Consider the following 23,538-nt stretch of genomic DNA (forward strand, 5'->3'; position numbering starts at 1 on the left):
CCCCTCCTTGCTTGGGGGGGGGGAGGGGGGTTGGGGGAAAAAGGCTAAGGAAAAAATATGAAACAATCTGACTTGGACTTTAAGGTAGCACTGGCTACTGTGTGAAAATAGGAAATCACTGCTTGGTATCTTAGCAAGAGATGATGGCAGCTGGGACTACAGTAGTGGCAGTGAAGATGAGAAGTTAACAGTTTGAAATGGATAACAAACAAGACTGGGTAACACTCAAACTGGAGATAAATGGATAGGTCAGATGATGAAAGAAAAGTGAGGATGTCTCTATATTTTTGGCTTTAGCAACTGAAATAGTGGTGCCATTTACTGTCATAAGACAGAGCAGGGGAGACCTACCTTGATAAAAGGGTCCTTTCAGAATGGAATCTCTCTAGACTCTCACAAGTCATTCAGAAAAGGCAAGAAACCATAGCAAACCTTATAAGGGGCAAGTAAGATGCTAGGACACTTTCTTTATAGAAACAAAAGAGAAGCTGGAAAACTTCCTCCTGCAAAAACCTCACTTTAGCAGTTATGCTTTTTTTTAAAAAGTGTATTTTTATTGATTTCAGAGGGAGAGACAGAAACATCAATGATAAGAATCATTGATTGGCTGCCTCCTGCATGCCCCCAACTGGGGATCGAGCCCACAACCCGGGCATGTGCCCTGACCGGAAATTGAACCAGTGACCTCTTGGTCCATAGGTCAACGCTCAATCACTCAGCCGTTCCGGCTGGGCATGCTTTTATTAAATTTTTATTTCTTGATTTTTTAGAGAGAGGAAGAGAGAAAGAGGAAAAGAGAAACAGCAATTTGTTAGTCCACTTATTTATGCATTCATCGATTGATTCTTGTGTGCCCTGATGGAGGATCGAACCCGCAACCTTGGTGTATGGGTACAATGCTCTCACCAACTGAGCTGCCCAGCCAGGTTTCTTTTGCTTTTAGTGCAGTCTAATACCAAGATTCCAAGAACCATCTTATAGCAAGGTTTCATAACATCATTTTTTCTGAACCTTGTTCAAAAGATAGTTACAAACTTGGGAATTCCCTAAAAGAAGGAGAGCTTTATGTTAATTAATAATAAATTCCCAATAAAGAGGACTGTAAAGGGAAGGCCTTCATCTTTTGATAGGTCTTCTAATAGATGTCTCTGACTATAACAGTAAATAACAAAAAGCTAGTTTTATCAGGTTTTTATGTCAGTAATTAACTATCCACCTCTGACCTCCAAGAGCACTTTATTATTAGATGAAAGAACTTACTGGCATACAAAATGAGGTAGAGGGTCTCAATTTAAACACAAATATCATGAAGCCCAAAAGGTAAAAGCAAACATTAACAAGCCCTGAAGAGAGAAGCCATTCTTTCAGGATACAGTATGAAAGCACTGTCAGTTCCATCTTAGTCTTCTCAGTACTACTATCAAACCACCAACTCTTAATCTATATATATACAAAAGTCCAACGACTGAATGGCAGAACCAGAACGACCAGTCGCTATGATGCGCACTGACCACCAGAGGGCAGACGCTCAATGCAGGAGCTGCCCCCTGGTGGTCAGTGGTCAGTGTTCTTTCACAGTGAGAGTAGCCGCTCAGAGGGCAGGTCCATAGTCGCCTGGCTGACTAGGATAAGCAGCAGTCCAATGAGGGCCGATCTCTGCAGGCCACGCCCCCACCACTGCACAAATCTGTGCACCATGCCTCTAGTTCATAAATAAAATCCTGCCGCCCCTGCAGCTACTGAACATTAAAGCTTCTAATCTAAACTCTCAGCATTAATCTCTAGTGCTCCATAACCAGATTTTCTATAGTCACAGCAAATTACTACCCTAATTTTTCCTGTGACCAATCATATAATCAAGTGCCAAAAATCTTCCCTTTCTCCTGAGAAAACACCTAGCTACTGGTTGGTCACCACATTCCCAACTCTTTCTGTAAGGTAGCCCTAAATGCTTTCATTGTGAAGTCTTACTAACCAAGCATAAAGACAAACAATAAACAAGGGGGGGAAAAGCTGTCCAATTTAGTAAATGGGGAGGCCATTCATCATCAAGTGACACCTCATTCTGCTCATCCCCCTAAATTCATGGTTCAATGGTATATTTATCTTCTCTTTATCACTTATACTCATTATGTAGTGTCAAACTGGAGATTATAAAGAACAGCACCTTTGTAACTATTTAAGTGACTATATATAAGCAGACTAATTCAAAATTGACCTATTTCTCTCCTTTATATATAACAACAGCTGGGTAGGTATACTTGGGAAGGCTTAATCAAAACTTACAATTCCATAACACATGGACACAAACAATAGAGTGGTGAAGGCCTGGGAGGGGTGCATCAGGGTGGAGAGGTCAATGGGAGAAAAGAAAACACAAAGGGGACATCTGTAATACTTCCAACAATAAAGATAATTTTAAAAAAAAAACACCAACACAATTCCATACTAATGCTGGAAAGTTCACTGGTAAATTTAATAAATTCAGTTGAAAGCAAATAAGCGCTTTAATAAGAGAGTACACCCCAAAAAGTACCAACTGTGAACTCAACTTTCAATCACACAATGATGTATTACATTAAACCAGCTAACATCACATCATAAGTGGTATAATAGTAGTACAATTTTAATATTAATACTATGAAATTTGGGAAATAAAATATTGGTTGGGGAGTCAATGTTTTAGAGTATATTAAGGTTGATGGATAAGCAAAATGAAAAGTACCAGAACCTTCAACTATTACATGCTTAATTATTCCACTAGCAAACACAACCTTTAAGTCACTAGAAAAGTAAATTATTTAACACAGTTATTGAGCATATACAGTGTTAGGACACTTCCAGGCCACCAAATACACCCACACACACACTGCATTCCACTAGCATTTTCTTCCACTGTACCATCGCATTTAATAAATTAAATGTTAATCGTTTATAAATTATATAAATATACATATACTCTATTATTTTTAATATTATGTACCTTACCAAACACATACAAAATGGAAATTTAAGTAGAAGTTCTAAAATTTTATTCCCACCTATTCCCATGGATAGTCTTGCATACACTTTGAGGTAAATATACTACAGTGAAAGAGGGTCTTGGTAATCTTTGTTCCTTCAGTGCCTAAGTCATAGGTAGTGCTCAGTAAAAATTTGAAGAATTAATGAGCAAAGGTACACTCAAAAACATGAATCCACAACATAACTTTTTGACGTTATAGCTCATTCACCCAGCTACTTAATCCAATCTAAGTGCCAAATTCTACTTAATGAAAGGGATTAGAATATATTATCCACTGTAGTTTATTTCCACAATTTAAAAACTAAGAATAATTTTAATTCAGCAATTCTTGGAGGAAAATAAACCCTTATAATTCTGTTTCCAGAAAGATGAAAGGAGAGAGGAACAGAAAAAAGAAAGAATTGAAGATTTTAAAGTTTCTTGGAGTTCTAAAATGCTCTGAAACTGTAATTCATCTTTCAATTTTTTAAAAAACATATTTTTATTGATTTCAGAGAGGAAGGGAGAGGGAGAGAGAGATAGAAACATCAATGAGAATCATTGATCGGCTGCCTCCTGCACGCCCCCCACTGGGGATCAAGCCCACAACCTGGGCATATGCCCTGACCAGGAATCGAACCGGTGACCTCTTGGTTCCTAGGTCGACACTCTACCGCTGAACTATACCCAGCTGGGCTACCTTTCAATTTTTTAATACTATATTCCAAGCATTTAGAATAATATTTAGGAATACACAAACCACACATGTGCAAACTTAAAAATGAAAAAATAAAGAACATACCTGCTAAGATTCTCAGTACCCACTACTTGCAGTATACTTTAGGAAATACATGCAATCTAAAACAAGTCAAACGTTCAAGGGAAGGCTTGTGTTCTACCCAGATATTCAAGAAAAACAGATACAAGTCAAAAATAAAAGCCACCACTAATACATCTCCCTTTAAAAAAAAAAAAAAAAAAGGAGCCAATCAATGATTCTCTCTCATCATTCATGTTTCTCCCTCTCCCTCTCCCTTCCTCTCTGAAATCAATAAAAAATATATTTTTTAAAAAACAACAGCACTTCAAAAAAAAAAAAGTTAAGGTATACTTTCAGGAACTATTACTATTTATATAACTGATGGCATACAGGCTAGCCAAATTAGTAGGCAAAACCAATCTTCCTAAACTCAAGAGCTTCTGAAATGTAAATAAGTAAGAAGTCACTAGACTGCCCTTTCACTTTGGTCCAATAAGTGTTATCTGCTATGAACATAACACTCCATTTCCAGGGCCCCATTCTCCAAGATAAACTGCCTGCAAGTCCAGTTTGCATGAGGCAATATATACTTAACTATTATTTTAATACTACCTAATTATGGTTAGCATTATTTTGTGCTCAATAATTTTAAGTAAAGCCAAGGGGATAGATATTTCAGTAATTTATCAAGCTTGCTTTTTACTTATACAATGATTCATATAACACACGTTGTGTTTGTCCAATCCACCTTCCTCATCTCCCTCCATTCACCTTATACAATATAAACAAGCAGGTGAGATTAATGGATGGAGGTTTTAGTACCTATTTAGATTACTCAAGTACCCCCAAAAAGTTCTCAAACCATTTCTAGCTCTATCAAAAGCTTTATAAATTCTTTTTATAACCTTACTAAAAAAAATTCTATATTAAAGTCTGACATTTACAAGAGTAAATAATATGCTCAAAAGAATTACCCACTTAAAAAATAGCTCCTGTTTACATTTAGAAATGTTACTTTATCAACTTGCTTCTCTCTTTTGCTTTAATTTTCCCCTGCAGCAAAACTGATAATATATAAATCCATTCAAATAGATAAGATTTGAACAAGTATTTTACTACTTCTTCAACTATATGTTTTAAAATTCAACAGGTATACACCTCATAACAAATCTAACAAAGACCTTCAGTCAAATCAGTTTAAAATGCACCAACTATTAATTTAGTTTATATGCAAAGGTACAACCTTAGTTTGATATGAGAGTAATCAGGCTAGAGATGGATAAAAGTTTAATTTTAGAATTCCTAAATGCCAACTACATCACCTTCCAACTTAAGAAACGAAACACTTCTGAACCCTGAAGCCGTAAATCAGTTTGAAGGATGTCCTCCTTCGCGCCATGTAAGCCATTGCCTAATTGAGGCCAGACCTGTCAGGCTCAACAGCATCCCGGAAATGACTAGCCTACCAGAGCTGGAACCACATCAAGAATTTGGAATATTTCTCATATTGAGGCAAGGAAAAAAAGTTCAAGCGAGACTGTCCATACAACAATCAGTATACTGTTCCGCAGGGAAAGACGTAAAAAGCATATTTTTGCAATTCTGGCCAGTCCACAAGACCTCTACACTCTGTCATTATTTTCAGGTGGTGACCCACTGAACTTACCCCTTTTCTTCCTGCATATTAACAAGCGTCCACTACTAAATTCTCGGTTTGAATGCCTTTCAATCGAATTTCTCTTAGGTATTAAAACTGTCACCCGGAGCATGGCTGGTTATTTGGGTTGGAAACCAGTTAAAAGTAATGCTTTAGCATCTAACCCGCTTCATGTTTATCACCTCTTACCAAGAAAATCCATTAAGTGTCACAAATAAATAGGAGCGCGCACACACACACACACACACACACACTCAAATCCCAGTCACGAAAAAATTGAGTCACCTTCCAGCCATAACCTGGGCAATGGGCACTTGCCGTTGGCGTGCGCCTTGGTGGTCGCGGCCGGACGGCGGTGGCGGAGGAAGGGGTCGGGGGCCGGGCCAGCTAACGCCACACTGTGCCCCGGAGCCGGGAGGCGGCAGCAGGCTGGCGCTGGCGGCCAGGCCGGTCCCCACGGGGAGCTACCACCCCGGGTCAGAACGCCGGGCTTCCGAAGGCCATCTTCTGGGGAGAGGGGGCGAGCCCGGCGGATCGAGGGCCCTCAACGGCTCTGGCCAGCGTCGGAGGACATGAAACCTAAGACCAGGTCTGGCGGCTACACCAGCTGTCCAGGCTCATCTCACCTCAAACACAACTTAATTTCAGGTCGTTCTTAGCAAAGTCAGCCGCTCAGAGGGTGCGGGTGTGGATGGTGACAGCCCCCAGGAGACCGGCCAAGGCCCTCGGAAAAGGCAGACACTCCACACAGGGAAGGGGCTCCCGCCGGCAGAGAAGAGGGCTGTGCAGCCGCCTCCCCTCTCCCCCCCAGTCAGGGCTGCTAGGTGCGAGGTGAGGATGCTGCTGGAAATGTTTATGGAGGAGGGATGTGAGAAAATGGCAGTAGGAGACGAGGGGGTTGAAAGGGCCGGTGCCACCCAAGCCAGGGGGGAGAGGAGCGCTTCCCCGGACCCATCCGGGGTCACGACGACACCAGAGAGCACGGGCACTGCCCGGCCAGCGCCGGGCACCGCTCCCTCCGGGAGAGCTTCGCCCCCTGCCACACAGTCCCCGTCCCTCAACCCTGCGCCCCCCATTAGACTCCCCCATCACATTCCCCACCGCGGGCCTCCCTACCCTTCCGCCTCCGTGCCCCACGCCCTCAGCCTCCCCTCCCCGTGCCCGGTCGCCCACCCCCTGGGCAGCCCGTCGCCGGCCTTCCCGGCAGCTCGTCCGGACCCCTCCCCCCTCACCTCTCCTCAGCGCCTCCTCGTAGCTGAGGAATCCGATCCGTGACTCCTTGGCGCCCATGCTCCCTTCATCCCCTCGGCCGGGGGTCGGAGCCTGGTCTCGCCCCCACCCCCACTCCCGCCTTCTCCTCGGCGTCCCTGGGTGACGGTGTCGGCGTCCCCCGGACCCCTCCTCCCCTGACACTAACAAGTGCGGCTTCTACCCCGGCAGCTCCTCCCGGCCGCCGCCACCGCCTCCATGCCGAATCACGTGACCCGCTCCCACCCCGCCCCTTCCCCTCCCTCCTACTCCGCCCTTCTGGTCTCTCCTCCCCTCCCTTCCCTTCCCTCCTCACGCCCACTTCCCTCCCCCCAACCCCCACCCGCCAGCCCCACCGAGGCCGGGTTAGTTCCGGGTAATGGCCGCCAAGGGCCACACACTCCTCCCCGCCCCACGCTAACCGCTCGCAGGGGCGTAGGGGCGGGGCCGGACCCCGCGCGTCACGCGTCATCCCCACCTTCCGGCCAATCGGAAGCCGGGAGGCGGGGACCTCCGCTGGCCCGGGGGTGGTGACTTCCGGGGCGCTCGCGGCCGTCCCTCCCGCCCACACGTCCTGGCGCCGGACAGGCGGGGCCTGGGCGGTGGACGGTTGGTCAGGCCTCGTCCCAGGCCCATGTTGGGAAAGACATGGAATCTTAGGGAGCCGAGGTCCGCGGGGTGCGATTCCCGAGAGACGGGAGCGAGCAGGCGAGGAACCCCTCCCGTCAGAGCAGTTTTGACGGCGAGGGGGTTGTAAAAGGAGACAGGTTTCCTGTGGCGAAAGAGCCCTTGCTGCTCGCGGGTTCAGCCCTGAGGAGAGTGAACCTTGTGACCGAGTTCACGGACCTTCCTTTTCCGCGCGTCCCCTGCCCCACCTCCCGGCCGCCGGCGCCCCCGCCCGCCCTGAGCCCGCCGCTAGTTCCTCGATTCCTCGGAAACTGCTCTGCAAAGGGCTCCGCTGGCTTCTCTCCGGGGTTGCTCCCCACCAGACCTGAGGGTCACCACACGTAACAGAGTTCCTGCTTTAAACTTACGTATTTATTTATTTTTTAATATATATTTATTGAATTCAGAGAGGAAGGGAGAGAGAGAGAAACATCAGTGATGAGAATCTTCCATCTGCTGGGTGCTGCACACCCCTCACTGGATCGAGCCCGCAAGCCGGGGGTGTGCGCTGACGGGGAATCGAACCGTGACCTCCTGGTTCATAGGTGGGCGCTCAACCACTGAGCCGCACCGGCTGGGCAGGTTATTTTTTAATTGCGAAATATAAAGAGTGGGGCACAGTACGTTTGCAGTTGTGCGTATTTGAAACAAGAGTTGATTCTTGTGTGATTATTTTCTAGACAAATAATTGTAAACCTACTTTTTCCCCACCTGTACCTGACAATTACTGTTTTCATCATTTTTAAGTACCTCATGAGTGGACTCGTGGTGTAGGTCTTCTTTCGTGGCTATAGTCTACTTCTTTCGTGGCTAGTTTATTTCACTTTAAAATAAGGTCCTCAGAGCTCCTCCATGTTTGTGCCAGACATCAGAATTTCCCAGTTTACCATGTGATCCACAAGTTACATTTGATTCTATACCCAAAAGAACTGACAGCAGGGAGACATATTTAAACGCCCATGTCTGTAGGCCACTATTCACAATAGCCACAAGGTAGACGCAACCCAAGTGTCCGCAGAGACATGAACCGTGGCCTACGCACGGGATGGAATATTACTCCGTTCCCGGCTTTTGAACTCAATTCAGTTTGCTTCCCTCTGTCTTCATCCTGAAAGTCACCATCTAAAGCCTCTGGATAAGGAAACAACTTTGAAAAATAACTATTGGGATTAGATTAGACCCAAGGTGCCAGGTAGGTCATTCAAAGCCAGCAGAGGGTGTTTTGTTCCTAAAGGCCTGCTGGAGAAAGGCGGTCACGCTGCTTCTCTGCTTACCTTTCCTGGTGGACCAGACCAGCATGGCCTCGTCACAGGCTGCCCTTCCCCGTTCCGTTCGCCGGAGGCAGTTCCTTTGAAGACCTGGGGTTAACGTCATTAGTAAAAGGCCATGACGAAGGGGGTTGGGAATGTACTTAAAAGCCTTTCGTTTCCAGGTCATTAGTTTGGTATAGACAAGTCTCCAGACCAAACAACTCAGTCATCTTCAGCCTGCGGTTAGTCACTAATGGGAAGTGGCCCTGGCCGGTTTGGCTCAGTGGGTAGCGCGTCAGCCTGCGGAGTGAAAGGTCCTGGGTTTGATTCCGGGTCAAGGGCACCTGCCTGGGTTGCAGGCTCAATCCCCAGTAGGGGGCGTGCAGGAGGCAGCCGATGGATGATCCTCTCATCATTGATGTTTGTATCTCCCTACCTTCCTCTCTGAAATCAATTAAAAAACTATTTTAAAAAATGAATGGAAAGTGAATCTTCAGGGCTCAGCTGTGGGAGAAAAGACCCTTGAGAGTTCCAGTGCCACATCCCTAGGCCTAATGACAGTCCTGAATAATCAGGGCCTAAAGGTGGCCTTGCTGTACAAAGGGTAGAGCTGGGGTACAAAGGACTGCTCTCCCCACTTGACTTACAGAGGAATTGGAAGCAAATTGTTTTATCTCTTTGTAGTTCTTGCCCCACATGAAAGGTGGGACTAGAGTTGAAGTTAATCTATCTCACGAAATAATAAATGATTGTAAAATACTCAGGAGAGAATAGATGAGAAATTTTATAGTGAAAATTCAGAGCAGTATTAACCCACAGAAACGTAAAAATGTTTCTCCTTGGTTTCAGGCCTGGTTTTCCCCAGGACCATAAAATGTTTCACCCCATCACAGAGTTTACCATGGACTAAACACTTCTCAAAATTGTGGGTTAAGATAGAAAACTAGGAAATACTATTTCTCCTTTGTCTGAGTTAAAGTAAGCCTATTATTGAAGGCAGTGAAGCAGATAGTTATATCAGATGGGAACTTTAAATGGTAAGCTGGGATTAAAACCTGTTTTGGTGTATGTTACACAGTATCAGGCAAGTCAAGTGTTAAACATCCCTCTATAACTTAAAATTGATACAGTACTTAAATTTGATGATGTAGAAAATCTTTAATTTGTCCTACTGAAAGGACTACTAGTAATCCTTTAGTTTATTTGGTTTTATTATATTTCACTTAACCCACTTAAGAGTTGGCCAGCCACCTGACTTTAAGCACAAGACTATACTTTGGGAATCATTGCTTTAACTATAATTACATGCCTGTGAAAGAGTTGCCTGTACAAAGATTTAAAGCATGAGAGATTGGTATGTAATTTCTACTTCCAGTTGGGCAATTTGAATGACAGTTCCTCAGTTTGTACTCCCAGAGAAATGGCAAAGGAATAAGACAGAGTTGTTTTACTACTTGTCAAAGAAGCTTAGGCTGCCGAAACCGGTTTGGCTCAGTGGATAGAGCATCGGCCTGGCATCGGCCTGCGGACTGAAAGGTCCCAGGTTCGATTCTGGTCAAGGGCATGTACCTGGGTTGCAGGCACATCCCCAGTAGGAGATGTGCAGGAGGCGGCTGATCGATGTTTCTCTCTCATCGATGTTTCTAACTCTCTATCTCTCTCCCTTCCTCTCTGTAAAAAATCAATAAAATATATTAAAAAAAAAAAGAAGCTTAGGCCATAGATAAAGAGGTCAGTATAATAGAAAGGGTGGAACAGCACCTAATTTATGTATAACTTTTTAAAATATATTTTTATTGATTTCAGAAAGGAAGGGAGAAGGAGAGAGAGAAACTTCAATGATGAGAGGTAATCATTGATCAGATGCTTCCTGCACACCCCTTACTGGGGATTAAGCCTGCAACCTGCAATGGGGGCATGTGCCCTGACTGGGAATCACACTGCGACCTCCTGGCTCCTGGGTTGATGCTCAACCACTGAGCCACACAGGCACACTGTCCGGGCTGATTTATGTATAACTTGATTGCTACAAAGTGAGGCCAACACTGTATGAAATGTGACTACATGATAAGAGAATTTATTTCCCAGCATTATGAACTTGTTACCTTATAGTGACATCATATGAAAATATGATCAATTACTTTTTTATTTACTCTAAAGCACTTTAAGCTATTTTTAATGAAAATAATATAGTCATTTAAAAAAATTTCCATCAGTACAAAAATGTATATAAAATAAAAGATGGTGCTTTCTGTTTTACCTACTCTCACTCCCTAAAGCAGTGATGGCGAACCTTTTGAGCTTGGCGTGTCAGCATTTTGAAAAACCCTAACTTAACTCTGGCACCGTGTCACATATAGAAATTTTTTTATATTTGCAACCATAGTAAAACAAAGACTTATATTTTTGATATTTATTTTATATATTTAAATGCCATTTAACAAAGAAAAATCAACCAAAAAATGAGTTCGCGTGTCACCTCTGACATGCGTGTCATAGGTTCGCCATCACTGCCCTAAAGGTATATATCCTTTCAGTTTTCTGTGCTATACCCACCATATTTTCCATGCATTTAAAGTGTGCATCTATATTCCCTTTCTTTCTACACACATTTTTTAAAATATATATTTTATTGATTTTTTACAGAGAGGAAGGGAGAGGGACAGAGAGTTAGAAACATCGATGAGAGAGAAACATCGATCAGCTGCCTCCTGCACAACCCCTACTGGGCATGTGTCTGCAACCAAGGTACATGCCCTTGACCGGAATCGAACCTGGGACCTTTCAGTCCACAGGTTGACGCTCTATCCACTGAGCCAAACCAGTTAGGGCTCTACACACATTTTTATAGTGTACATACTGATATGCAGTTTTTTTTCACTCAATAGTATATCTCGGATTGTTTTTCATGTCTGCATGTAGATCTACCTTATTCTTTTTTTTTTTTTTTTTTGATTTTTTACAGAGAGGAAGGGAGAGAGAGAGTTAGAAACATCGATGAGAGAGAAACATCGATCAGCTGCCTCCCGCACATCTCCCACTGGGGATATGCCCGCAACCCAGGCACATGCCCTTGACCGGAATCGAACCTGGGACCCTTCAGTGAGCAGGCCGACGCTCTATCCACTGAGCCAAACCGGTTTCAGCCTACCTTATTCTTTTTAATGGATACATAGTATGCCAATTTTGGGTATTTAATGTATCATTAACCACTTACTGATGAACATTAGATTGTTTCAAGTGTTTTAATATTATAATGTTGCAATAAACATCCTAATACACATATCCTTCTTTACATATGTAAGTGTATCTGTAGATGGAATTTCCAGAAGTAAAATTGCAGAGTATGTATCTTTTAAGTTTTAATAGATATTGTCAATTTGCCAGCCTAAAAAGTTGGATCAATTTACATCGTAATAAAAAGCCATCCCTGACCTGTTCGGCTCAGTGGATAGAGCATTGGCCTGCAGACTGAAGGGTCCCAGATTCGATTCCAGTCAAGGGCATGTACCTTGGTTGCCGGCACATCCCCGGAAGGGGGTGTGCAGGAGGCAGCTGATCGATATTTCTCTCGCATCGATGTTTCTAACTCTCTATCCCTCTCCCTTCCTCTCTGTAAAAAGCCAATAAAATATATCTTTTTAAAAAGCCAGTTTCCCCTCACCCTTGCTAATAATATCAATTTAAGCTGATTTTTGTCATTTACCCTTTATCTATTACAAATCCTAACAATAAAGAATTGAGTCCCTGATTTTCTAGACATAAAATTCATTTTAAACCTGGACAAAATAGTTGAAAAAAAATGACTAAAATTATGTCATTCTCTAATCTGTAATTAAAGATGTTTCTCTTGTTTATCACTCTTGAAAATATGCCTAAAATTGGCAAAATTCCGACAGGGCCCACCCCCTAAAAGCTTCCAACTTACTAGATACCTAAGTTAAAACTAATGATTGGAAAGAAGTAAAACATTCAGAGTGAGAGCCTTTAACTTACACCTGTCTTAGAAGTTCTCTTTTTCCTCTTTCCACAATCCAAGCTTGGCAAACAAAATTTACAATACCCACTGAATCTGTGAGTAAATATTTTCTCTCTATAATACTCCTATATTGTCCTCTCCCACCCCAACTGCAATAAAGTTGTATTTCTGTCCCTTTCAAATTAATAGTTTACAAAGGTTAGGGAATAGGTCTTATGGACTGTACCACCAGTGGCTTCTTTTTCTTGTTAGCAGCTTCTTTTTAGTCCTCTAATCTCCTTATACCTTCTACTGTGGCAATTGTATTGTACTCTTAGTCCAATCTTTTCTAGAAAAAATAGAAACTACAAGTTTGAGAATAAGTACATTACTGAATTCTAATCGGCAATTAAAACAGAATAATATAAAAGCCAGCTCTGAACAGAGAGGTTATAGCTTGCTTCAGTTTTTAGGTTCTTAATAAGCTTTGTCATCTAAAGTTCACTTATCGTTTTAATATGCTTTCTTAGACATTTGAGAAATGCTAACTTTAGCTCTGCACCTTCGACTTTGATTTTTTTTCATCTAGTAGATGAGAGATTCAAACTCAATCAGGTTTTTTCCAGTTCTTATATTCTAGTATTATCTCTTAAATTATACATTCTCTTGCCAGCTCAAATCTGTTTTTATGTTTAGTTCACTCTGAGTTTTTTCTCACCTGGCTATTAATATAATTTTCTATTCTGTTTTCCACCTTTTACTGAACTACCAGTCTGCTGTTTGTCTAATTGTTCTCCCTTTCTTGACTGTGGACTTCCTTTTGATCAATAATTATTACTTTAATGGGGGAGGCTATGTATGAGTTATATAAGAAATCTCTGTACCTTCTGCTCAATTTTGCTGTGAACCTTAAAATTGCTCTAAAAAATAAAGTTTGATAATCCAAAAATCCTGATACAGAGATGTGCCTGCCTACATAAAAGTATTTAATGGTGATATAATTAAAAATGATCAGGATATACAGTGGAAATGAGGATGGGGTAAATCATTAGTCTTACAAGGAGGTAGGAGGTGAAGCTAGTATGTGATTGTGATTCTAGGTTTAGATTTGAAAGCTATAAAATAGCATTTGATCAAAAGATATTTGGCAGTTACGTCAATTACTGACCCTCTGGGGGTGGGGGTGGGGGTGGGGTGAAAGCAAATCTGGGTTTCTTTAAAAGAGGAAGGAAATTCATTAAAAAAAAAGAGGAAGTTGAGAAATCCCTATGCCCATTTAAAATCTTCTCACGGCCCCAACATTTGGTATAAATGCAGCAAATAGTTCATTTTAACATTTGTTAAGCATTATCTAGGTGTAAGGGACTGTGCTAGGGAATACAACAATGAAATTTTTTAAAAGTCTCTGGAAAGTACTATAATCAAGATAAATATTGTATGTTATGGAAACCATGGGTAGCGAGAGATATTACACCAAACTAATAAGAAGGCAAAGGAGGGAAGCCTGGGGGATGGGGAACTTTGAAAGATGAGTAAGAAATCAGCCATTCATGCACTCCTTCAAACAAATTCAATGTGCCTACTATCCTAGGCACTGAACATACAGAATTGAACAAAGGAATATTTCTGTTCTTATGAAATTTACATTTTAGTAGGAAAAGAAAGAGTAAACTAAATAAAATAGTGGCAAGTCAGTAACAAGTTCTAAGGAGAAGGGAGACAGGAAGTGCTGAGATGAAGGTTGCAATTTAAAATACAATGATCAGCCCAGCCGGTGTGGCTCAGTGGTTGATCATCTACCTATGAACTAGGAGATCAAGGTTTGACTCCTGGTCAGGGCACATGACCAGGTTCGATTCCGGGCTCAATCCCCTATAAGAAGCCTGCAAGAGGCAGCTGATCAATGATTCTTATCATTGGTGTTTCTCTCTCTCCCTCTCCCTTCCCCTCTAAAATCAACAAAAATATGTTTAAAATAAGATGATCAGAAATCAGCAAAAAGGTGATATTTAAGACAAAATCTGAAGATGATAGAGCAAACCTTGTGGCTACCCAAGGGAAACTTGCCCTAGGCGCTGAAACAACAAGGTCAAGTCCCTTGTGTGCAAGCTCTTTTCAATAAACTCTATCTACTTGATCTTGTACTGAGTTCAGTGCACATTTCTATGACATGGAGATTCAAGAACCTGGCAGTCAAGGTCTGGTAACAGTGTGACTGCAGCAATGAAGGAGGTGGATAGAGGCAAATCTTCCCTAACGACTTTGGCTCTTTGCAGATGGTATGCTGTTAGAGGTGGGTTCTGTGTTTATTTTTAATTTATTGGTTTTAGCCATCTGGTGTAAATGAATCAAAATTATACCTTTTATTTTTGTCAGATTGGCAAATTACAGTATATATACTGTATACTAGTATAGTAGTATATATGCATATGTGTGTGTATATGTGTGTGTGTGTATATATATATATGTATGTATATGTATACATACATACATATTGGTGTGCCACAGGATTTTAGTAATTAGTTTACATGTGTCATGAGATGAAAAAGGTTGAAAATCACTGTCCTAGAACATCATCCACTCCCAAGGTGATTGGGGCTTCCAACGTTAAAAGTTCAGAGGTCGGGAACTATCAAGAAGGCTGAGAAGATAAAGCCAGTAAGGCAGGAAAGCAAAGAAGTGGGGAGGGCATTCCAAGGAAAAAGAAAAGTGAATAAGGCACAGAGATATAAAGTGGAACTCAAGAGATAAGAAACTTTGCCTCATCAGAAATGCCTTTGGTACCAACAAAATAAAGCTAGCTACTAACACAACTGAAAAAAAAAAATCCATTAACTAACAAGATAATAGTTCTAATTTTTAACACTTGGTAAAAATTATAAACATTTGACAAAGGCTTTCAGGTAGATTTTAAGAACTTAGTAGGTTTTACCAGATTTTTACTTTGCTGTGACCTGTTTGAGCTATCAGTGAGCAATACTTGACAGAAGGTTCTGTCTGAGGACAATATGTACCCTTAAAATTTGATCTAAAGGAATAAATTGGGCCAAAGTAAGACAATTAATGGTTGAAAGTAGATCTCTCCCTATGCATGAAATTTAGCCTGAATGTCACTCAGAAGAGATTTTTAAGGCCCATACTTTTGTGTAAATTAGTAAGTAATAATGACATCCAAAGTATTTCAAGCAGCAATATAAGGGAGTAGCCAATAGATAGAAAGGTTGTTACCAGAAAATCCATAAGGAGAGAGTTCAAATTCCCCTGACTCAGAGAAACTCTTCATTCGTAGCTTAGACTATGTACTAGATTCATACACAACCTTTACCAAAAAAAAAAAGGGGGGGTGCTAAATTAACCCAAATCTTCTATCTTCTGCGGCTATGGAACAAAAACAAAGGTGAGAAGAGTTAAATTCTAATTAATAGGTCACTGTGTGCAATTACTAACTGCACCCAACCTTGCATTCCACAAACACTAATACATGGGTTTTCTCCATCCTCAACATTCCATCCCTCCTTGGTCTGAACTTTATTATTCTTCTGAAGTGCTACAACAGGAATTAGAATTACATTGTAGAACATATATTTTTGTTTACACAAGTCAGTGTACCTGAGCTACTATATGTGATTCTGGTTATTATTACTGCATGAGAAATGACCCCAATAAACTAGTAGCGTAAAGCAATTATAACATTTATTTTGCACATGAATCTGCCATTGGGGCAAAGTTCAGTGGAGATAACTAACCTCTATTCCGTTTAGTGTGAGCTGTAACAGCTCCACAGCTAGGAATCCTCTGCAGGCTCTCTCTCTCAAGTCTGGCGATTGATGCTGATGGTTGGCTGAGATCTCAGCTGGAACTGTCAGGTGCAACAACTGCACATGTAATGCACTTCCTTTTTCCTCACAACGTGTGGCCAGGTTTCAAAGGTGAGGAGGGAAAGAGAAAAAGAGAAAGAAAAGAGATAGAGATAGAGATAGAGATAGAGATAGAGATAGAGATAGAGATAGAGATAGAGATAGAGATAGAGATCGAGATCGAGATCGAGATAGAGATAGATTTCAGCCAAGATGTGTCGCTTTTTATGACCCAGCCTTAGATGTAACACAATGTCAGTTCCGCTGTGTCCTAGTCATTGAAGCAGTCACAAAGTTCTTCCCAAGTACAGGGGCGGGGGGGGGGGGGGGGATAATCCCTAGAAATATTGCTGTGCAGCAGTGTGCCCTCTGAAATATTGCAGGCTCCGTTCCAGATCACCACAATAAAATGAGGACCACAATAAAGCAAGTTGTAATCGTTTTGCTGGTAGAGGGTTTTGTATTCAATTGTTAAAAAAAAAAAAAAGCAACATCTGTGAAGCTCAATAAAACGAAACACAATAAAATGAGGTACGCTTGTACATTCACCCCTTTCTCCAAAATCCCCATTATGACATCAGGTTCAAGCTTGGAATCTAGGATCTCATCAGCTAGATCAGGTCTAGGTGATTGAGGTTTCTTGGATGTGTTTTCTTCAGTGCAGACTCTCTTTAGCACCTGTTCTTAATAAATACACACTGGAGTTATTTAGGAGCAAGTGACGTAGATCTATAAAACTTACTTTTAAATGGTTCAGGAAAAGCCCTAGCCAGTTTGGCTCGGGACAGAGCATTGGCCCACACACTGAAGGGTCTCGCGTTTGATTCTGGTCAAGGGCATGTACTTCAGTTGTAGGCTCCATTCCTGGCCCAGGAGGCAACCAGTGATGTTTCTCTCTCTGTGTCTCTCCCCCTCCCTTCCACTCCATTCTCTCTAAAAATCAATGGAAAAACATCCTTGGGTGAGGATTAATAACAAATAAAATGAATGGTTCAGGAGAAAAAGTATTTTTACATATACACTCTCTTCTGGAAACTCTTTCCCCCCTTCTTGAGCTTAAGCAGAACTCTGTGATTACTTCAATTAATGGAATGTAACAGAAATGGCACTGTTATATTTGAGGCTAGGGGGAGAGAGAGAGAGAGAGAGAGAGAGAGAGAGAGAGAGAGAGAGAGAGAGAGAGAGAGAGAAAGGAGGGAGAGAGAAGAGAGGGAGAGAATGCAAATAATAAAGCAAATTGAGCAAAATGTTAACAATAGGTGAATCTGAGCGAAGGGTATGCTAGTATTCTTTGTACTCTCTTCAGATTTTTGCAACTTTTTGTAAGCTTGAAATTATTTCCAAATAAAACGTTTTCCAAAATGTGATACATACAGAATAAGTCCTGAACATCATTAGTATTTTGATATTTTAATTCCAGGGGCAAGTCCTAACTTGACCTTCCTAATAACTTTTGGGGGTTAATGCAAACCCTTTAGTTCTTCCTTTGCCCGGTGTCTACAAGTAGACACCATCACCTCCCACGCTTCAGCCCACATTTCTCCACATCCCATTCCCCTCAAGAGCAGGCCTGGGCAAGTTCCCTCTTCGAGAGGGGAGATTTGGCCGTGCTGAGCCTGAGCTTTTCAATGGTCTTGTGGTACCCACCATACTAAAGGCATCTGTAAGTGTGGCTTGGCTTTCAGAGAAATTGTAGGAAAAGGATGCACACAAGCCTCCTTCTAACAAAAGAGACGGGCATTAGCTCCCTTGAAGCACCATCATTGTGCTCCCAGAACACAAACTCTAAAAATAGTGGCTGCCAAGAAACAACCTTCTCATGTTTCCAATTTGAAAAGGACACTCAAATAGAAGACAGGTCTTTTTAGCCACAGTGTCACAGTCCCCAAACAAAGAATAATCACTAGCAAAGTCCCAATTTAGGAACTGTTAGTACCTCTAAAAGGTACATGCTAGCCACTTAATATGTTTATTCATGGCCATCACATAAACAGTTTGACTCATTCAAAGCTGATTATTCTGAAACCCTTGTCACCTAAAAAGTAAGTATTAGCCATACCAAAGATATATAAAGTTCATTTATGAGATATTTAATCAAGGAAAATCCTCTTCAATAATTTAATAATAATTGCTAGCACTTATTGAGCTCTTATATGTGTCAGACACTGGCTTAAGGCCTTTTACATATATTATTTTTTTCTTTTACATATATTATTAAATTATTTAATCTTTACAACAGCCCTCTGTTAATAATAACTCCATTTTACAGATGAAGAAAAATTGAGGTCCAACAAATTTAAATAACTTGCCCAAAGTCATATAACTATAACTAGTTACTAATGGAACCAGGATTTGAACCCAGGCAATCTAGATCCAGAAGCATTACCTAACCTATACTTACACTATGGATTAGAAAATAAAGTATGAACTGAAGTGTGTTGCTACTTTGTGAGTTATTTTTCCTCTGTGAGAACATTGGTGAGCTTTGCCCACCCATACATATGGCAAACAGTCATTTCTTTGATGAATTAGCCTTGTTTCTCAAGATGAGTGTGATTAGACAACTTCTTTGCCATAAGATTCATTGATCAAGGAGTTAGTAAATTCTTAGGCTAGAACAAATCGGTCTGGTCATTCTTTTGGATCCTAAAAAAAACACACACACTTATAAATTATTTATGTTCACTTAGCAATTCACTTATTCAATAAACATGTGTCAAATAATCATTTTGTATAAGAAATTGGAGTATGAGATGTCACCTGGACAGGCTTGTTAGCTGCCCACAAAAGCTTCCAAAGTTGACACTAATCTTAATGCAGTCACCTCGGTTGAGGAACTTTTAAGCTTCCAAACTCCATTTGTCAGATTGGTTAGTATTTCAAACACTGGCTTATGCTAATCAAATGGCCATGAAATGGAGGAACGTTGTTTCTAACCATTATGGAGTAAAAGGCACCGGATTTACCCTCCTGCCATAAACAACTAGGAACCTAGATAAAACATACAAAGCAACTGTTTTCAGACACTGGCAATAGACAGGGCAGAACTGACATCACTGAGAGAAGAAAAACAAATGAGGTGAGTTATACACTTGCCCTGGCTTTCCGCCTAGAGGCATATTCTGTGTCATAGATTCAGAACATGGGAGAACACAGCAGTCTCACTGAGATTGGCGTTCGTGCACTCTGAGGCAGCTGGAAGTTGCTACACAGACTAGCCAAATGAAAGTATATAAAAACGAGCTCCAAAAACCTGCATAGAGTAGTATTTTAATATCTAGCAGTATTTCAATAGTAAAGTATTTTTTAAAATTAATTTTAACTTTAATATTTAATAGAGTAGTGTTTTTAAGTATGGGTACCACAGTTTATTTACCCTTTCCTATTGATGACAGGGTTAGAATTCTAAACACGGTGTTTCAAGGACTATCGCGTAGAGATAAAGAGAACTCTTACAATAGTCAATGTAAGGAGATGGAGGAGAGCAACAAAAGAGGGAAGACAAGCGATCTCTACCAGAAGATTCAAGAAAAAAAGGGAAATTTAGACCTAAACTAAGAATGCGGAATGATCAACAAGGTAGCACATTATCTAATTCGAAGAAAATAAAGGGAAGGTGGGAACAGTACACCAAAAATTTACACAAAAAAGACAAAAGGATGGCAGATATCTTTGAAGAAGATACCTCTAAAGAAGGACCTGTAATTCTAGAAAGCTAAGTGTGACCCCCTTGGGCATGGGTTCTCAACCTGTGGATCACAACCCCTTGGGCATGGGTTCTCCACCTATGGGTCACGACCCCTGGGGCATGGGTTCTGCCCTGAAAGTATTGGGAAGAAATAAATTACCAGGAGTAGATGGGATAGCAATAGAATTATTTCAAGCCACAGAGACTGAATCTGACAAAATCCTAACAAGAATACATCAACAAATACGGAAAACAAAACAGTGCCCTACAGACTAGACATGTTCAATATGCATCCCAATCTTCAAGAAAGGAGATGCCAAGGAGTGTAGTAACTATTTGCTCTAATTTCCATGCAAGTAAAGTGATGCTCAAGGGTGATGCAACAAAGGCTTCTACCTTGTATGGAACAAGAAATGCCGGAAGTTCAAGTTGGATTCAGAAAAGAGGCCCTTGAGATCAAATTGCAAACATGCTCAGCCCAATAAGTCAGAGAAAGACAAATATCATATGACTGCACTGATATGTGGAATTTAAAGAACAAAATAAACAAATGAACAGAATTGAAACAGACTCACAGACACACAGAGTGGACTGGTGCCTGCTAGAGGGGAGGGGTTGGTGGGACTGGGTGAAAAGGGTGAAGGGATTAAGAAGTACAAACTGGTAGTTACAGAATAGTCACAGTGATGGAAAGTGTACAGCATATAAAATACAGTCAATAATATTGTAGTAACCATGTATGGTGCCAGATGGGTACTGGAAATATTGGGGGGAACACTTTGTAAGGTATATGATTGTCTAATCACTATGTTGTACATCTGAAACCAGTACAAAATAATACTGAAAGTAAAGTGTAATTGAAAAATAAAAATAATGCAAAAAATTTGCAAACATTGGTTGGATACGGAAATGCTCCAAAGAATTTCAGAAGAAGTTTAGTCTATGTTTTATAAACTACAGTAAAGCCTTTGTGTGGATGATGACAAGCTATAGGTTGCTCCGAAAGACATGGGCATGCCTCAGCACTGGATTGTCCTGATGTATAACCTGTACTATGGACAGGAAGCCACTATCAGGACAAAATATGGAAAGACAAAATGAAAAAGGTGTCAGACAGATGCAATTTTATCTCCCTATTTGTTTAATCTGTACAAAGAATATATATATGAAAAACTGGGCTAGACTCAAGGAAGGAGTACAAATTGTTGCAAGAAATATCAATGACTTAAGGTATGCAAATGACACAATCTTACTGCCAGAAAGTAGCCATAATTTGAAATTACTCCCGATGAAAGTGATAGAAGAAAGTGCCAAACCAGGACTGCATTTGAATATCAAGACGAGCAAAATCATCACTACAGAAGAAATACACAACTTTAACAAAGACAAAGGAAGCGCTGGAATTGTTAAAGATTTTGTTTACCTTGGTGCAGTCATTAATTCAAACGGAGACTGCAGTCAAGAAATTGAGAGAAGGCTAAGATTCAGAAGGGTAGCAATGGAAGAATTAGGAAAGACCGCCAAGAGCAAAGATATGTCACTGGAGAACAAGGTTAAGGTCATCCACACATTGCATTCCCTGTTATACTGTGTATGGGGGTGGAAGTTGGACAGTGAAGATAGGAAAGAAGGGATTCATTTGAAATATGGCTCTGGGAGAGAGCTCTACAGATACCACGAATGCCTGAAAGATGAACAAGTGGCTCCTAGAGCAAATGAAGCCTGAAATATGGCTGAAGGCAAAACTGACAAAACTGACGCTGTCCTACTTTGGGCACATCATGAGACGGCAGGGTTCTTTGGAAGAGACAATAGAGCTGGGAAAATTGAAGGGGGTGGGAAACGAGGAGAACCAAATATGAGATAGACTGACCCATACAAGGAGCCGTAGGCAAGAACTGAGCAGGGCTTTTGAGGACAGAACACTGCAGACATCCCTCTCATTCACAGGGTCGCCAAGAGTCAGAGCCCACTCAATGGCGCGCAACACACACATTGATGGCACTTCCGTTGTTTCTAAATTGTCACCATTGTAACAGCCCTCCTACATCGTCTCTCCTTAGAACTAATTTGTGGAAATGGATCAAAGGGAATGAACATTTAACAGTTTGCATTGCTACGCAAATTGTTTGCCAATTATCAATCCCAATAAAGTGTATAAGGGAGAGCCCCCTTCCCCTCACCGTTGTCAATATAATGATCCTTCTTCATAGCTGCAAAATAATTCTGAATGAATGCTCAGAGAACAGGCCTTCCAGTTTGTAGGCAAAGCCACATTGTCCTGCATGTCAAGAGCCACAAAGCCCCTATCACGTGTGGGTACCCGGTCAGATGGAGAAGGGAAGGCGTGGGAGAGCCCTGACTTCTGCTCCATTGGCCGGTGGCGATCCCACCCGGTGCCCGCTAAGCAAGGGGAGGAAAGGGACCAAACTGGGTGGGGAGCACGGGACCCTGGACCCCTTGGACAGGATGGCAGGGGCCAGGAGACCGAGGTCAGCGTTTCCGAGACGAAGATGCGTGTTAAGTAAGAAAGCGACCGCTGCAACGGTCTCAGTAACCCGCCGTGCGCCCTGATGAAGGACGCGCGGGGGCGCCGTTGTCACGTCCTCGAGGGAGGCCCCGAGGACCCACGGACCAGGCGGCCCGTGGAAACGCTCACCCAGACCCCGAGGGCGGCGCGGTGGGGAAACCAGAGCGGCCGGAGTCAGATTGACAGCGCCGCCGCCCCACCTAGTGGCTGCGGGCTTGAGGCAAGTTACGTCTGGGCTCCTCTTCTGCGAAATGGGGTCGCTCCTGGCACCTTATCCCAGGGAAGAGTGCTGTGGAGGTTAACTGAGACATTGTACGGAGGCTAGCATTTTTGTACACACCCCTAAAAACACCACCACCACCACCCAACCAGCACCCAGCGCTTATTAACTTCCCGGAGGCTCCCCCATGGAAGAGAAGCGCTAGCTCAATAGAGAGCTACTGTATTCCATTCTCTCAGGGCACCTTCTAGACTAGCCCTGTGTTCCGAATCCGGAAAGGAATGTTACAAACCCTGGTCCTCACTCTCGGGAAGCCCGCGGTGTACCTGAGGGGGCATGCATGGGACACACGCAGGGAAATTACTCCAAAATCAACAGCATCTGACAGCCTCTTGGGAAAAGGGGTGCCGGCCTCCCCTGGCCAGCTGCGCACCCAGCACACCTGGTCTTGCCAGCACATCGTGCTCACTTCCCTGGTCCAGGTCCCTGCTAAAGGAGAAGGCTGGTGGCCACCCCTAGGAATGAGGGGTGGGCGGGGGAGGGGCACAGGGCTCTGTGTTGGCAGTTGCCATGGTTTTGCCCGGGGTTCTGGAGCCAGCCCGCCCACTCCCTGAGACACTGAGGTCACAGGGGCAAGTAGGTCAGGGCCTGGGGGCACAGAAGGAGTGCCACTCTGGAGCCCACTGGCACACCTGCTGAG

The 23,538-nt window shown here is 42.3% G+C and overlaps 1 protein-coding gene across 6 annotated transcripts in view; it reads right to left on the reverse strand.

Annotated features, from left to right (window-relative positions):
- Nucleotides 1-6,895, reverse strand: part of USP32 (ubiquitin specific peptidase 32) — a 125,654-nt gene extending 118,759 nt beyond the window's left edge. For 5 of the 6 annotated variants that reach the window (XM_059669722.1, XM_059669721.1, XM_059669719.1 and 2 more), the window contains exon 1: nucleotides 6,654-6,894. Coding sequence is in view for 5 of the 6 variants with exons in the window: in XM_059669721.1 (XP_059525704.1) it covers nucleotides 6,654-6,711 (58 nt within the window). In the remaining variant the exon portion in view is untranslated. Of the gene's footprint in view, nucleotides 1-6,653 lie in introns of all 6 variants that reach the window. The other variant, XM_059669718.1, reaches the window with a different exon arrangement.
- Between the last annotated feature and the right edge of the window lie 16,643 nt (nucleotides 6,896-23,538).

The sequence above is a fragment of the Myotis daubentonii genome, chromosome 16, assembly GCF_963259705.1.
Source record: "Myotis daubentonii chromosome 16, mMyoDau2.1, whole genome shotgun sequence".
In the NCBI taxonomy this organism is placed as follows: Eukaryota; Metazoa; Chordata; class Mammalia; order Chiroptera; family Vespertilionidae; genus Myotis; species Myotis daubentonii.